This window comes from Oncorhynchus kisutch, linkage group LG25 (assembly GCF_002021735.2).
Source record: "Oncorhynchus kisutch isolate 150728-3 linkage group LG25, Okis_V2, whole genome shotgun sequence".
NCBI classification, from domain to species: Eukaryota; Metazoa; Chordata; class Actinopteri; order Salmoniformes; family Salmonidae; genus Oncorhynchus; species Oncorhynchus kisutch.
This window is the reverse complement of record NC_034198.2, coordinates 45,600,607-45,613,444: the sequence shown is the minus strand read 5'-3', so window position 1 is coordinate 45,613,444 and position 12,838 is coordinate 45,600,607. Positions and strand designations below refer to the sequence as shown.

General features: G+C 45.5%; 2 protein-coding genes across 5 annotated transcripts in view; both read right to left on the bottom strand.

Moving 5' to 3' along the window:
• LOC109879243 (calpain-1 catalytic subunit) overlaps positions 1 to 3,941 on the bottom strand; it is a 42,571-nt gene extending 38,630 nt beyond the window's left edge. For 2 of the 4 annotated variants that reach the window (XM_031805142.1, XM_031805143.1), the window contains exon 1: positions 3,781 to 3,937. The gene's annotated coding sequence lies outside the window, so the exon portion shown is untranslated. Of the gene's footprint in view, positions 1 to 1,042; positions 1,073 to 3,780 lie in introns of those variants that run through there. The other 2 variants (XR_004205488.1, XM_031805144.1) reach the window with 2 other exon arrangements.
• A 101-nt stretch (positions 3,942 to 4,042) lies between these two features.
• Positions 4,043 to 12,838, bottom strand: part of LOC109879240 (calpain-2 catalytic subunit-like) — a 47,451-nt gene continuing 38,655 nt past the window's right edge. The window contains exons 18-20 of the mRNA XM_031805145.1: positions 9,182 to 9,298; positions 5,357 to 5,415; positions 4,043 to 5,266 (exon numbers count right to left, since the gene is read on the bottom strand). Coding sequence (XP_031661005.1) covers positions 5,243 to 5,266; positions 5,357 to 5,415; positions 9,182 to 9,298 — 200 coding nt within the window. The 3' untranslated portion in view covers positions 4,043 to 5,242. The remainder of the gene's footprint in view (positions 5,267 to 5,356; positions 5,416 to 9,181; positions 9,299 to 12,838) is intronic.

Here is a 12,838-nt window from a genome sequence, read left to right as displayed (position 1 = left end):
TGCATTGTTACAACATTTGGGAGGCCATGTGGTACGGAGCTCGATTTGGCCTCTGGAGGCTTCGCCATTGCACCAGGCCTCCGACCACATTTCCAGATCAAACATAAAGTGTCTTTAGCCTCCGCAAAGGATTGGTTCACTGAGATGGGTGCATCTTTTAGTCACTGCTCGACTAAAACAATCTCGGTCAACCAACAGCCTAAGGACCAAACAATTGATGGTATGGCACATAGCGCTTGCAATGCCAGGGTTGTGGATTCGATTCCCAGGGGGGACCAGTACGAGAAAAAAAAAACTATAAAAAAATATACTCTCTGGATACGAGTGCCTGCTAAATGAATCAAATATCTAATAAAATTGAGCCCAGGGCTTCACTGCTAACTCAGCCGAGGGTAGGGAGGCCCGCCGAGGGTAGGGAGGCCCCCTCACCTGGGGAAAAAAGCTCATACTGCAGGATAATCCAGATGTGTGGTGGGAGTTGACCCAATCTAGAAGATCCACAAAGACCACCTTGTCCATTAGTAGGACTGTCTGGGAGGTGGCCCGTACTCGTCACCGTAACAAGAAATGGAGAGCTGTGAAAGCCTGTCTGCAGGTTCCAGTGAGACTGCTGACACATCCGTGATTACCAGGGGTCGTATGTGTACTTATGTTAGCACATGTTGCATACAACAACATGGTTACAAGTCCCCCAGGCTACAAACGTATTTCAACTGGAGGACAAACCTTCTGGAGGTGTGCAGGCTTCTGTTCCAGCCCAGCACTAACACACCTGGTTCAACTAATCAAACCTAATGAGTTGATAATAAATAATGTGTATTATTGCTGAGCTGGAATAGAAGTCTGCTCACCCAGTAGATTAGGGACAGGAGTGAGGTTGGTCACCTCTGCTATGGACTTTCTTTTGTTCGCCCGAAATTATGCTTTAGTAATAATAGACTGCAGCCAACAGTTGTTGCCTTCTCACCAAGCTGCTTGCCTATTGTCCTGTAGCCCATCCCAGCCTTGTGCAGGTCTACAATTGTACCCCTGATGTCCTTACACAGCTCTCTGGTCTTGGCCATTGTGGAGAGGTTGGAGTCTGTTTGATTGAGTGTGTGGACAGGTGTCTTTTATACAGGTAACGAGTTCAAACAGGTGCAGTTAATACAGGTAATGAGTGGAGAACAGGAGTGCTTCTTAAAGAAAAACTAACAGGTCTGTGAGAGCCGGAATTCTTACTGGTTGGTAGGTGATCAAATACTTATGTCATGCAATAAAATGCAAATGAATTACTTAAAAATCATACAATGTGATTTTCTGGATTTTTTGGGGGGATTCTGTCTCTCTCAGTTGAAGTGTACCGATTATAAAAATTACAGACCTCTACATGCTTTGTAAGTAGGAAAAGCTGCAAAATCGGCAGTGTATCAAATACTTGTTCTCCCCACTGTACGTACTAAGAGGTTTAACATTTACAAACAAGTTAGATTAATGTGCATTCATTGAAGTGAGGTGTTTAAACTTGTTTGAATTGTTAACTACTGAATGATGGCATAACTGGTTTAATGGCATGTGCAATCAATGTATATGAGACTAACCATAAACTAGATTTTCTACATGATTTTTCTGACATGAAATTGTTTAGTGAAAATCTAACCCTTTTAAAAATGTTTTTAGCCCTTATTGTACCAGGTAAATTGACTGAGAACAAAGCCACAATTTCCTTTACCACAAGTACGTACCCACTGATGTGCGTCTCGGCCTTTGCAACTTATAGGAAGTGAGCTATATCCATCAATGCCATGACACCAGTATAATGAAAGAGCCATGAACTATACTATATGATATTCATCATGTTAAGATGCTATAATCTAATTGGTATCATATTGCATGGGAAATCCATGCTTAGTGTATCGTGTACAATGTTATAATGTGTGTTACTGGTGATTTCTAACATTTGGTGGGGAAATTTTTAATTTAAACACATTTACAAATGGTGGCTTTGATCACAGTTCTGAGGTTTAGGTTGCTTGATATTCATAGCTAGCAGGACACGCAAACATTGTTGTGCAAATCTCTCTTCACCCATCATCAACAAAAATATATGCAATTCTCCTACATGCCACTGACTTTATGATTTTGTCTCTGTATTCTAGCAAAGCAAAATCATATAGAATTGGTCAAACAGACAGACCGAGGATTGGCTGTGCTCCATATTCTTTGTTTGCGCTTGCCCGGAACTAATGACAGGCGGAACTTTGTTTAATGAACGGGCCATTTTGTAGCTCCTCACCTGATTGGTTAACGGCAGCGGTGGCCGCGTATAATTTGCATAAAGTAGAGCAGAGCGGAACTTTTTCTCTCGCTCCGCTAGCAGGATTCGCGCCGCTCACCTACCCACAATCCCCTGCGCGTCGTACTGCGAACTCCCGCACTTTGGCGAATCGGTAAGTGGCGGAAACTCTACGTGAAGACACCGCGCCATGGGGAGGGATAGAGAGCAGTTGCTACGCGACGCTGAAAATACATGATCTCAGTGATTGATAGTTGGTATTCGGCTGTCATAATAGTATATCTTATTTACTTTGAAGAACTACTAAATAGTGATTTTGTCAGTATTGCTGACTTAGAATTAAATATAGTAATAAAATAAAACGAATATAAACAACTTAAATATTTGATTATAGTATTGTAATTTTAATAATGTATGGTTAATAAGTGATCAGCAGTAATGAGCAGTCACTACCATCATAGGCCTGTTATTCATTGTTTTATTCTGTTACAGCATTCAACCAACATAATGCATAGTGTATTAAATGTCTGTGTCGAAACCAAAATCGAAAACCGTGATTTTTTAAAGTTTTACAATCGAACCGAAACTGAACCGACCTCAAAAAGCACTAATCACTCAGCACTAGCGTGTGTTTTTGTGTGTGTAAAAGACGCACCCTCGGGGCAGGCACAAACAGGAACACCCCTTTGCAAACAGGAACACCCCTTTGCCCTCTGTCCAGTGTGTGTGCGTTGGCGCAGGAATGTCCCTCTTGCCAGCAGATCAGATGAGCTTGTGAGGCTCTCGGGTTATTTGATGAACAGAGTTCTCAGAGAACAGCTGATTCAGGCGGTCCTGGAATGATGTCATCCATAAAGCTTCCTTCCTCCGGACTCTACTTCAACAATGCCCCAAAACAACTATGACATTGGCCTCTCATCCGTACAACTATGAGCCTTATATCCCAGTGGGCTACTCAGAGTGCTGTGGGTCCCTCATTCAGGTGTCAGGTATATAACCAAAATAAAGAGACCCCCCCGCAGAGCAACATTACATGTGTAGGCCTAGTATTTGAAATAAACAATAATGGATTGACTTGTAATACGTGGGTATCCTTTTGTTTCAACTCAGTGAAATATTCTCTGTGAGAATTATGCTTTTCTACAGTTGAATTTAAATCATCCTGCGTTGACAAAGTTTATAATAAACTGAGACGAGACCCCTATGTTACTGCATTCTGGAACTGTCGCGTAAACGGTTCCCTTCTGGCTTATTGCACATGCATATCCTAGTTGACGTGGCAGGTTATGAATTGTGGTGGACCGAACATGAATAACTTCTAACATTGTAACGATTACAGAACCAATGTTGAAAATGTTTTGCAATCCTACTGTATGTTATCCTGGACGGATATGAGCTACGGCAAACCGGTGAATCAAATCCTCTACCTTCACCATGCGTGAAAAGATGCACTCTCTCTCTGACTAGATTTCCTGTAGAAACCGTTCAATGATGGTAACACTCACCACTTTGAAGACACCTGCTTTGATATTTTTCCTAGTAACGTGCCAGACTTCCAGTTTACTATTGAATCGTATAAATCTCAGAACAGTGTGGGGGGGGTGTAACGTTAAACGGTGCACGGTGGTGGTTCAGCCGAGCAGTAGCGCACGTTCCGTACCGTCAATGTTACTGCGCTGGGCAAGCCCAACCACGTCCGCCGGGGAGGGGCTCATGGACTGTCCCAAGTAAAAGAAACGAGTACCAAATCAAACAGACAGCTCAAGAGACTGGGAAAACAATGCAATTTATTAATTAATATATATCTTTGATGAAGATGACACAACTATAAGTAACAAAAATCTGCATAAAAGGATTGAAATGTCCTACATTTCATCACAAAAGTAGATTTAGGTTATAATCTGTAGTTCTCAATAGGCTTTGTCTAATAAAACAAATAATGCATCAAATTAAGGTTTAAAACATTCTGTTACGTCATAAAGTGTGTGTCAAAAGAAACATCTTGAAAAGGCACTTTGGCTTATTTGTAGCTGTCTGAGAGAACAGTCAGAGAGAGAACAGGTCAGAGAGAGAACAGGTCTGAGAGAACAGGTCAGAGAGAGAACAGGTCAGAGAGAGAACAGGTCAGAGAGAGAACAGGTCAGAGAGAGAACAGGTCTGAGAGAGAACAGTCAGAGAGAACAGTCAGAGAGAACAGGTCTTTGGGAGAACTGGTCTTTGGGAGAACAGTCAGAGAGAGAACAGGTCTGAGAGAACAGTCAGAGAGAACAGGTCTTTGAGAGAACAGGTCTTTGAGAGAACTGGTCTTTGGGAGAACAGTCAGAGAGAGAGAACAGGTCAGAGAGAGAACAGGTCTGAGAGAACAGTCAGAGAGAACAGGTCTTTGAGAGAACAGGTCTTTGAGAGAACAGGTCTTTGAGAGAACAGGTCTGAGAGAACAGGTCTTTGAGAGAACAGGTCTTTGAGAGAACTGGTCTTTGAGAGAACTGGTCTTTGAGAGAACAGGTCTTTGGGAGAACATTCAGAGAGAACAGCTCTTTGAGAGAACAGTCGGAGAGAGAACAGTCAGAGAGAACAGGTCTTTGAGAGAACAGTCAGAGAGAGAACAGTCAGAGAGAACAGGTCTTTGAGAGAACAGTCAGAGAGAGAACAGTCAGAGAGAACAGGTCTTTGAGAGAACAGTCAGAGAGAGAACAGTCAGAGATAGAACAGGTCTTTGAGAGAACAGGTCTTTGAGAGAACTGGTCTTTGGGAGAACAGTCTGAGAGAACAGGTCTTTGAGAGAACAGGTCTTTGAGAGAACTGGTCTTTGGGAGAACAGGTCTTTGAGAGAACAGGTCTTTGAGAGAACAGGTCTTTGAGAGAACAGGTCTTTGAGAGAACTGGTCTTTGAGAGAACTGGTCTTTGAGAGAACTGGTCTTTGAGAGAACTGGTCTTTGAGAGAACTGGTCCTGTGCTGCCATCTTCTAGATCATGGAAAATGACAACCACTGAAAATAGAAAAATAATACAATCAATATATTAGAATGGAAAAAAACAACATAATGAGTTGATTACAAACTACAATTTAAAGTTCTCACCTGGAAGAAATCCAATTCAATGAAACCGGTGTCATCCATGTCAAGCTTCTTGAAGACTTCTGCGAGGTGGAGAGAGGAACGAGGTGTTAAACATCTATAACAGATACTCTCATCAAATCAAATGTATTTATAAAGCCCTTCTTACATCAGCTGATATCTCAAAGTGCTGTACAGAAACCCAGCCTAAAACCCCAAACAGCAAGCAATGCAGGTGTAGAAGCACGGTGGCTAGGAAAAACTCCATAGAAAAGGACAAAACAAAGGAAGAAACCTAGAGAGGAACCAGGCAATGAGGGGTGGCCAGTCCTCTTCTGGCTGTGCCTGGTGGAGATTATAAACCTAGAGAGGAACCAGGCTATAAGGGGTGGCCAGTCCTCTTCTGGCTGTGCCGGGTAGAGAGGAACCAGGCTATGAGGGGTGGCCAGTCCTCTTCTGGCTGTGCCTGGTGGAGATTAGAAACCTAGAGAGGAACCAGGCTATGAGGGGTGGCCAGTCCTCTTCTGGCTGTGCCGGGTAGAGAGGAACCAGGCTATGAGGGGTGGCCAGTCCTCTTCTGGCTGTGCCGGGTAGAGAGGAACCAGGCTATGAGGGGTGGCCAGTCCTCTTCTGGCTGTGCCGGGTAGAGAGGAACCAGGCTATGAGGGGTGGCCAGTCCTCTTCTGGCTGTGCCGGGTAGAGAGGAACCAGGCTATGAGGGGTGGCCAGTCCTCTTCTGGCTGTGCCGGGTAGAGAGGAACCAGGCTATGAGGGGTGGCCAGTCCTCTTCTGGCTGTGCCGGGTAGAGAGGAACCAGGCTATGAGGGGTGGCCAGTCCTCTTCTGGCTGTGCCGGGTAGAGAGGAACCAGGCTATGAGGGGTGGCCAGTCCTCTTCTGGCTGTGTCGGGTAGAGAGGAACCAGGCTATGAGGGGTGGCCAGTCCTCTTCTGGCTGTGCCGGGTAGAGAGGAACCAGGCTATGAGGGGTGGCCAGTCCTCTTCTGGCTGTGCCGGGTAGAGAGGAACCAGGCTATGAGGGGTGGCCAGTCCTCTTCTGGCTGTGCCGGGTAGAGAGGAACCAGGCTATGAGGGGTGGCCAGTCCTCTTCTGGCTGTGCCGGGTAGAGAGGAACCAGGCTCTGAGGGGTGGCCAGTCCTCTTCTGGCTGTACCGGGTAGAGAGGAACCAGGCTATGAGGGGTGGCCAGTCCTCTTCTGGCTGTACCGGGTAGAGAGGAACCAGGCTATGAGGGGTGGCCAGTCCTCTTCTGGCTGTGCCTGGTAGAGATACTCTCATCAAAGCTTTTCCTTCCCATCCTCATCTGACAGGTTCTCTCCAACAAAACCTCCAAAGTAACCCACACATTAAATGTAAAATCTTTAATATTTACTGCTGTTACACTCCATGACCATTATTCGGCTTTATAGGTACACAAGTGCCGAGGCGTTGCTGCAGTCTTGGCTGAAACACAAATTCAGGATCCTGTAGCTCCAACTCCAAAAAGTTCTGGGACACCGTGAAGTCCATGGAGAACAAGAGCACCTCCTCCCAGCTGCCCACTGCACTGAGGCTAGGTAACACGGTCACCACTGATAAATCCATGATTATCGAAAACTTCAATAAGCATTTCTCAACGGCTGGCCATGCCTTCCGCCTGGCTACTTCAACCTCGGCCAACAGCTCCGCCCCCCCCCCGCAGCTCCTCGCCCAAGCCTCTCCAGGTTCTCCTTTAACCAAATCCAGATAGCAGATGTTCTGAAAGAGCTGCAAAACCTGGACCCGTACAAATCAGCTGGGCTTGACAATCTGGACCCTCTATTTCTGAAACTATCTGCCACCATTGTCGCAACCCCTATTACCAGCCTGTTCAACCTCTCTTTCATATTGTCTGAGATCCCCAAGGATTGGAAAGCTGCCGCAGTCATCCCCCTCTTCAAAGGGGGAGACACCCTGGACCCAAACTGTTACAGACCTATATCCATCCTGCCCTGCCTATCTAAGGTCTTCGAAAGCCAAGTCAACAAACAGGTCACTGACCATCTCGAATCCCACCGCACCTTCTCCGCTGTGCAATCTGGTTTCCGAGCCGGTCATGGGTGCACCTCAGCCACACTCAAGGTACTCAACGATATCATAACCGCCATCGATAAAAGACAGTACTGTGCAGCCATCTTCATCGACCTTGCCAAGGCTTTCGACTCTGTCAATCACCATATTCTTATCGGCAGACTCAGGAGCCTCGGTTTTTCGGATGACTGCCTTGCCTGGTTCACCAATTACTTTGCAGACAGAGTTCAGTGCGTCAAATCGGAGGGCATGCTGTCTGGTCCTCTGGCAGTCTCTATGGGGGTGCCACAGGGTTCAATTCTCGGGCCGACTCTTTTCTCTGTGTATATCAATGATGTTGCTCTTGCTGCGGGCGATTCCCTGATCCACCTCTACGCAGACGACACCATTCTATATACCTTCGGCCCGTCTTTGGACACTGTGCTATCTAACCTCCAAACAAGCTTCAATGCCATACAACACTCCTTCCGTGGCCTCCAACTGCTCTTAAACGCTAGTAAAACCAAATGCATGCTTTTCAACCGGTCGCTGCCTGCACCCGCATGCCCGACTAGCATCACCACCCTGGATGGTTCCGACCTAGAATATGTGGACGTCTATAAGTACCTAGGTGTCTGGCTAGACTGCAAACTCTCCTTCCAGACTCATATCAAACATCTCCAATCGAAAATCAAATCAAGAGTCGGCTTTCTATTCCGCAACAAAGCCTCCTTCACTCACGCCGCCAAGCTTACCCTAGTAAAACTGACTATCCTACCGATCCTCGACTTCGGCGATGTCATCTACAAAATGGCTTCCAACACTCTACTCAGCAAACTGGATGCAGTCTATCACAGTGCCATCCGTTTTGTCACTAAAGCACCTTATACCACCCACCACTGCGACTTGTATGCTCTAGTCGGCTGGCCCTCGCTACATATTCGTCGCCAGACCCACTGGCTCCAGGTCATCTACAAGTCCATGCTAGGTAAAGCTCCGCCTTATCTCAGCTCACTGGTCACGATGGCAACACCCATCCGTAGCACGCGCTCCAGCAGGTGTATCTCACTGATCATCCCTAAAGCCAACACCTCATTTGGCCGCCTTTCGTTCCAGTACTCTGCTGCCTGTGACTGGAACGAATTGCAAAAATCGCTGAAGTTGGAGACTTTTATCTCCCTCACCAACTTCAAACATCAGCTATCTGAGCAGCTAACCGATCGCTGCAGCTGTACATAGTCTATTGGTAAATAGCCCACCCTTTCTCACCTACCTCATCCCCATACTGTTTTTATTTATTTACTTTTCTGCTCTTTTGCACACCAATATCTCTACCTGCACATGACCATCTGATCATTCATCACTCCAGTGTTAATCTGCAAAATTGTAATTATTTGCCTACCTCCTCATGCCTTTTGCACACATTGTATATAGACTCCCCCTTTGGTTTCTACTGTGTTATAGACTTGTTAATTGTTTACTCCATGTGTAACTCTTTGTTGTCTGCTCACACTGCTATGCTTTATCTTGGCCAGGTCGCAGTTGCAAATGAGAACTTGTTCTCAACTAGCCTACCTGGTTAAATAAAGGTGTTCTCAACTAGCCTACCTGGTTAAATAAAGGTGTTCTCAACTAGCCTACCTGGTTAAATAAAGGTGTTCTCAACTAGCCTACCTGGTTAAATAAAGGTGTTCTCAACTAGCCTACCTGGTTAAATAAAGGTGTTCTCAACTAGCCTACCTGGTTAAATAAAGGTGAAATAAAAAATAATTTTTTTTTTTTTAAATTAAGTCGTTGTACTTACTGAACATCATCTCCAGGCGCATGACGCAAGCCACGAAGTTATCAAAGTCAATGGTCATGTCGGCCTCTCCATACCGAGCTGCCAAAACCTGGTGGAGAGTGTTGTTCAGGCTGAAACCTGTCGGAAGATAATTTATAATCTATCAGAACCTAAAATTAGACTAGAAATCATCAGAATCGTCAGAACCTGAAAACAGATTGATTTATAATATATGTATAATATATCTTCAATCAGAACCTAAAAATAGATTATAAATCATCAGAACCTAAAAACAGATTGTTATAAATATTATAGGATTATAAATCAATCTTTTATCAGAACCTAAAAATAGATTATCAATCAATCTTTTATCAGAACCTAAAAATAGATTTATAATCTATGTGTAACTGATAGATGCACACACGCTACATATAGATGTTTTTAAATGTACGTAAATTGTACAGTCTTTTTCGTTATGTGTCGGACCCCAATAAGACTAGCTGTGACCATGGGCGTTGGGTAATGGGGACCCCAATAAGACTAGCTGTGACCATGGGCGTTGGGTAATGGGGACCCCAATAAGACTAGCTGTGACCATGGGCGTCGGGTAATGGGGACCCCAATAAGACTAGCTGTGACCATGGGCGTCGGGTAATGGGGACCCCAATAAGACTAGCTGTGACCATGGGCGTCGGGTAATGGGGACCCCAATAAGACTAGCTGTGACCATGGGCGTCGGGTAATGGGGACCCCAATAAGACTAGCTGTGACCATGGGCGTCGGGTAATGGGGACCCCAATAAGACTAGCTGTGACCATGGGCGTCGGGTAATGGGGACCCCAATAAGACTAGCTGTGACCATGGGCGTTGGGTAATGGGGACCCCAATAAGACTAGCTGTGACCATGGGCGTTGGGTAATGGGGACCCCAATAAGACTAGCTGTGACCATGGGCGTTGGGTAATGGGGACCCCAATAAGACTAGCTGTGACCATGGGCGTTGGGTAATGGGGACCCCAATAAGACTAGCTGTGACCATGGGCGTTGGGTAATGGGGACCCCAATAAGACTAGCTGTGACCATGGGCGTTGGGTAATGGGGACCCCAATAAGACTAGCTGTGACCATGGGCGTCTGGTAATGGGGACCCCAATAAGACTAGCTGTGACCATGGGCGTCTGGTAATGGGGACCCCAATAAGACTAGCTGTGACCATGGGCGTTGGGTAATGGGGACCCCAATAAGACTAGCTGTGACCATGGGCGTTGGGTAATGGGGACCCCAATAAGACTAGCTGTGACCATGGGCGTTGGGTAATGGGGACCCCAATAAGACTAGCTGTGACCATGGGCGTTGGGTAATGGGGACCCCAATAAGACTAGCTGTGACCATGGGCGTTGGGTAATGGGGACCCCAATAAGACTAGCTGTGACCATGGGCGTTGGGTAATGGGGACCCCAATAAGACTAGCTGTGACCATGGGCGTTGGGTAATGGGGACCCCAATAAGACTAGCTGTGACCATGGGCGTTGGGTAATGGGGACCCCAATAAGACTAGCTGTGACCATGGGCGTTGGGTAATGGGGACCCCAATAAGACTAGCTGTGACCATGGGCGTTGGGTAATGGGGACCCCAATAAGACTAGCTGTGACCATGGGCGTTGGGTAATGGGGACCCCAATAAGACTAGCTGTGACCATGGGCGTTGGGTAATGGGGACCCCAATAAGACTAGCTGTGACCATGGGCGTTGGGTAATGGGGACCCCAATAAGACTAGCTGTGACCATGGGCGTTGGGTAATGGGGACCCCAATAAGACTAGCTGTGACCATGGGCGTTGGGTAATGGGGACCCCAATAAGACTAGCTGTGACCATGGGCGTTGGGTAATGGGGACCCCAATAAGACTAGCTGTGACCATGGGCATTGGGTAATGGGGACCCCAATAAGACTAGCTGTGACCATGGGCGTCTGGTAATGGGGACCCCAATAAGACTAGCTGTGACCATGGGCGTTGGGTAATGGGGACCCCAATAAGACTAGCTGTGACCATGGGCGTTGGGTAATGGGGACCCCAATAAGACTAGCTGTGACCATGGGCGTTGGGTAATGGGGACCCCAATAAGATATTTAAAATGTACAGTACCAGTCAGCTGTTTGGACACACCGACTCATTCCAGGGTTTTTCTTTATTTTTACTATGTTCTACATTGTAGAATAATAGTGAAGACATCAACACTATGAAATAACACACATGGAATCATGTAGTAACCAAACAAAAGTGTTAAACAAATCTGCTCCCTCTCCGGCCTCTAGGTCACCAGGCTGCTCGTTAAGGCGCACAATTGTCACCATCGTTAAGCGCATAATGAAACTCACCTCCTTGATTACCCTATATATATATATGTATATATACACCTACCCTATGTATATATACACCTACCCTATGTATATACACACCTACCCTATGTATACACACCTACCCTATGTATACACACCTACCCTAATATATATACACATATACACACCTACCCTAATATATATACACATATACACACCTACCCTAATATATATATATATATACATACACACCTACCCTAATATATATACACATATACACACCTACCCTAATATATATACACATATACACACCTACCCTAATATATATACACATATACACACCTACCCTGATATATATACACATATACACACCTACCCTAATATATATACACATATACACACCTACCCTAATATATATATATATATATACATACACACCTACCCTAATATATATACACATATACACACCTACCCTAATATATATACACATATACACACCTACCCTAATATATATATGATACATACACACACACACACACACACACCCCTACCCTATATATATACACACTGCTCAAAAAAAATAAAGGGAACACTTAAACAACACAATGTAACTCCAAGTCAATCACACTTCTGTGAAATCAAACTGTCCACTTAGGAAGCAACACTGATTGACAATACATTTCACATGCTGTTGTGCAAATGGAATAGACAACAGGTGGAAATTACAGGCAATTAGCAAGACACCCCCAATAAAGGAGTGGTTCTGCAGGTGGGGACCACAGACCACTTCTCAGTTCCTATGCTTCCTGGCTGATGTTTTGGTCACTTTTGAATGCTGCCGGTGCTTTCACTCTAGTGGTAGCATGAGACGGAGTCTACAACCCACACAAGTGGCTCAGGTAGTGCAGCTCATCCAGGATGGCACATCAATGCGAGCTGTGGCAAGAAGGTTTGCTGTGTCCACCAATGCCACGTTGCACCACAGACTGTCCAGGAGTTGGCGGATGCTTTAGTCCAGGTCTGGGAGGAGATCCCTCAGGAGACCATCCGCCACCTCATCAGGAGCATGCCCAGGCGTTGTAGGGAGGTCATACAGGCACGTGGAGGCCACAAACACACTACTGAGCCTCATTTTGACTTGTTTTAAGGACTTACATCAAAGTTGGATCAGCCTGTAGTGTGGTTTTCCACTTTAATTTTGAGTGTGACTCCAAATCCAGACCTCCATGGGTTGATACATTTGATTTCCATTGATAATTTGTGTGATTTTGTTGTCAGCACATTCAACTATGTAAAGAAAAAAGTATTTAATCAGAATATTTCATTCATTCAGATCTAGGA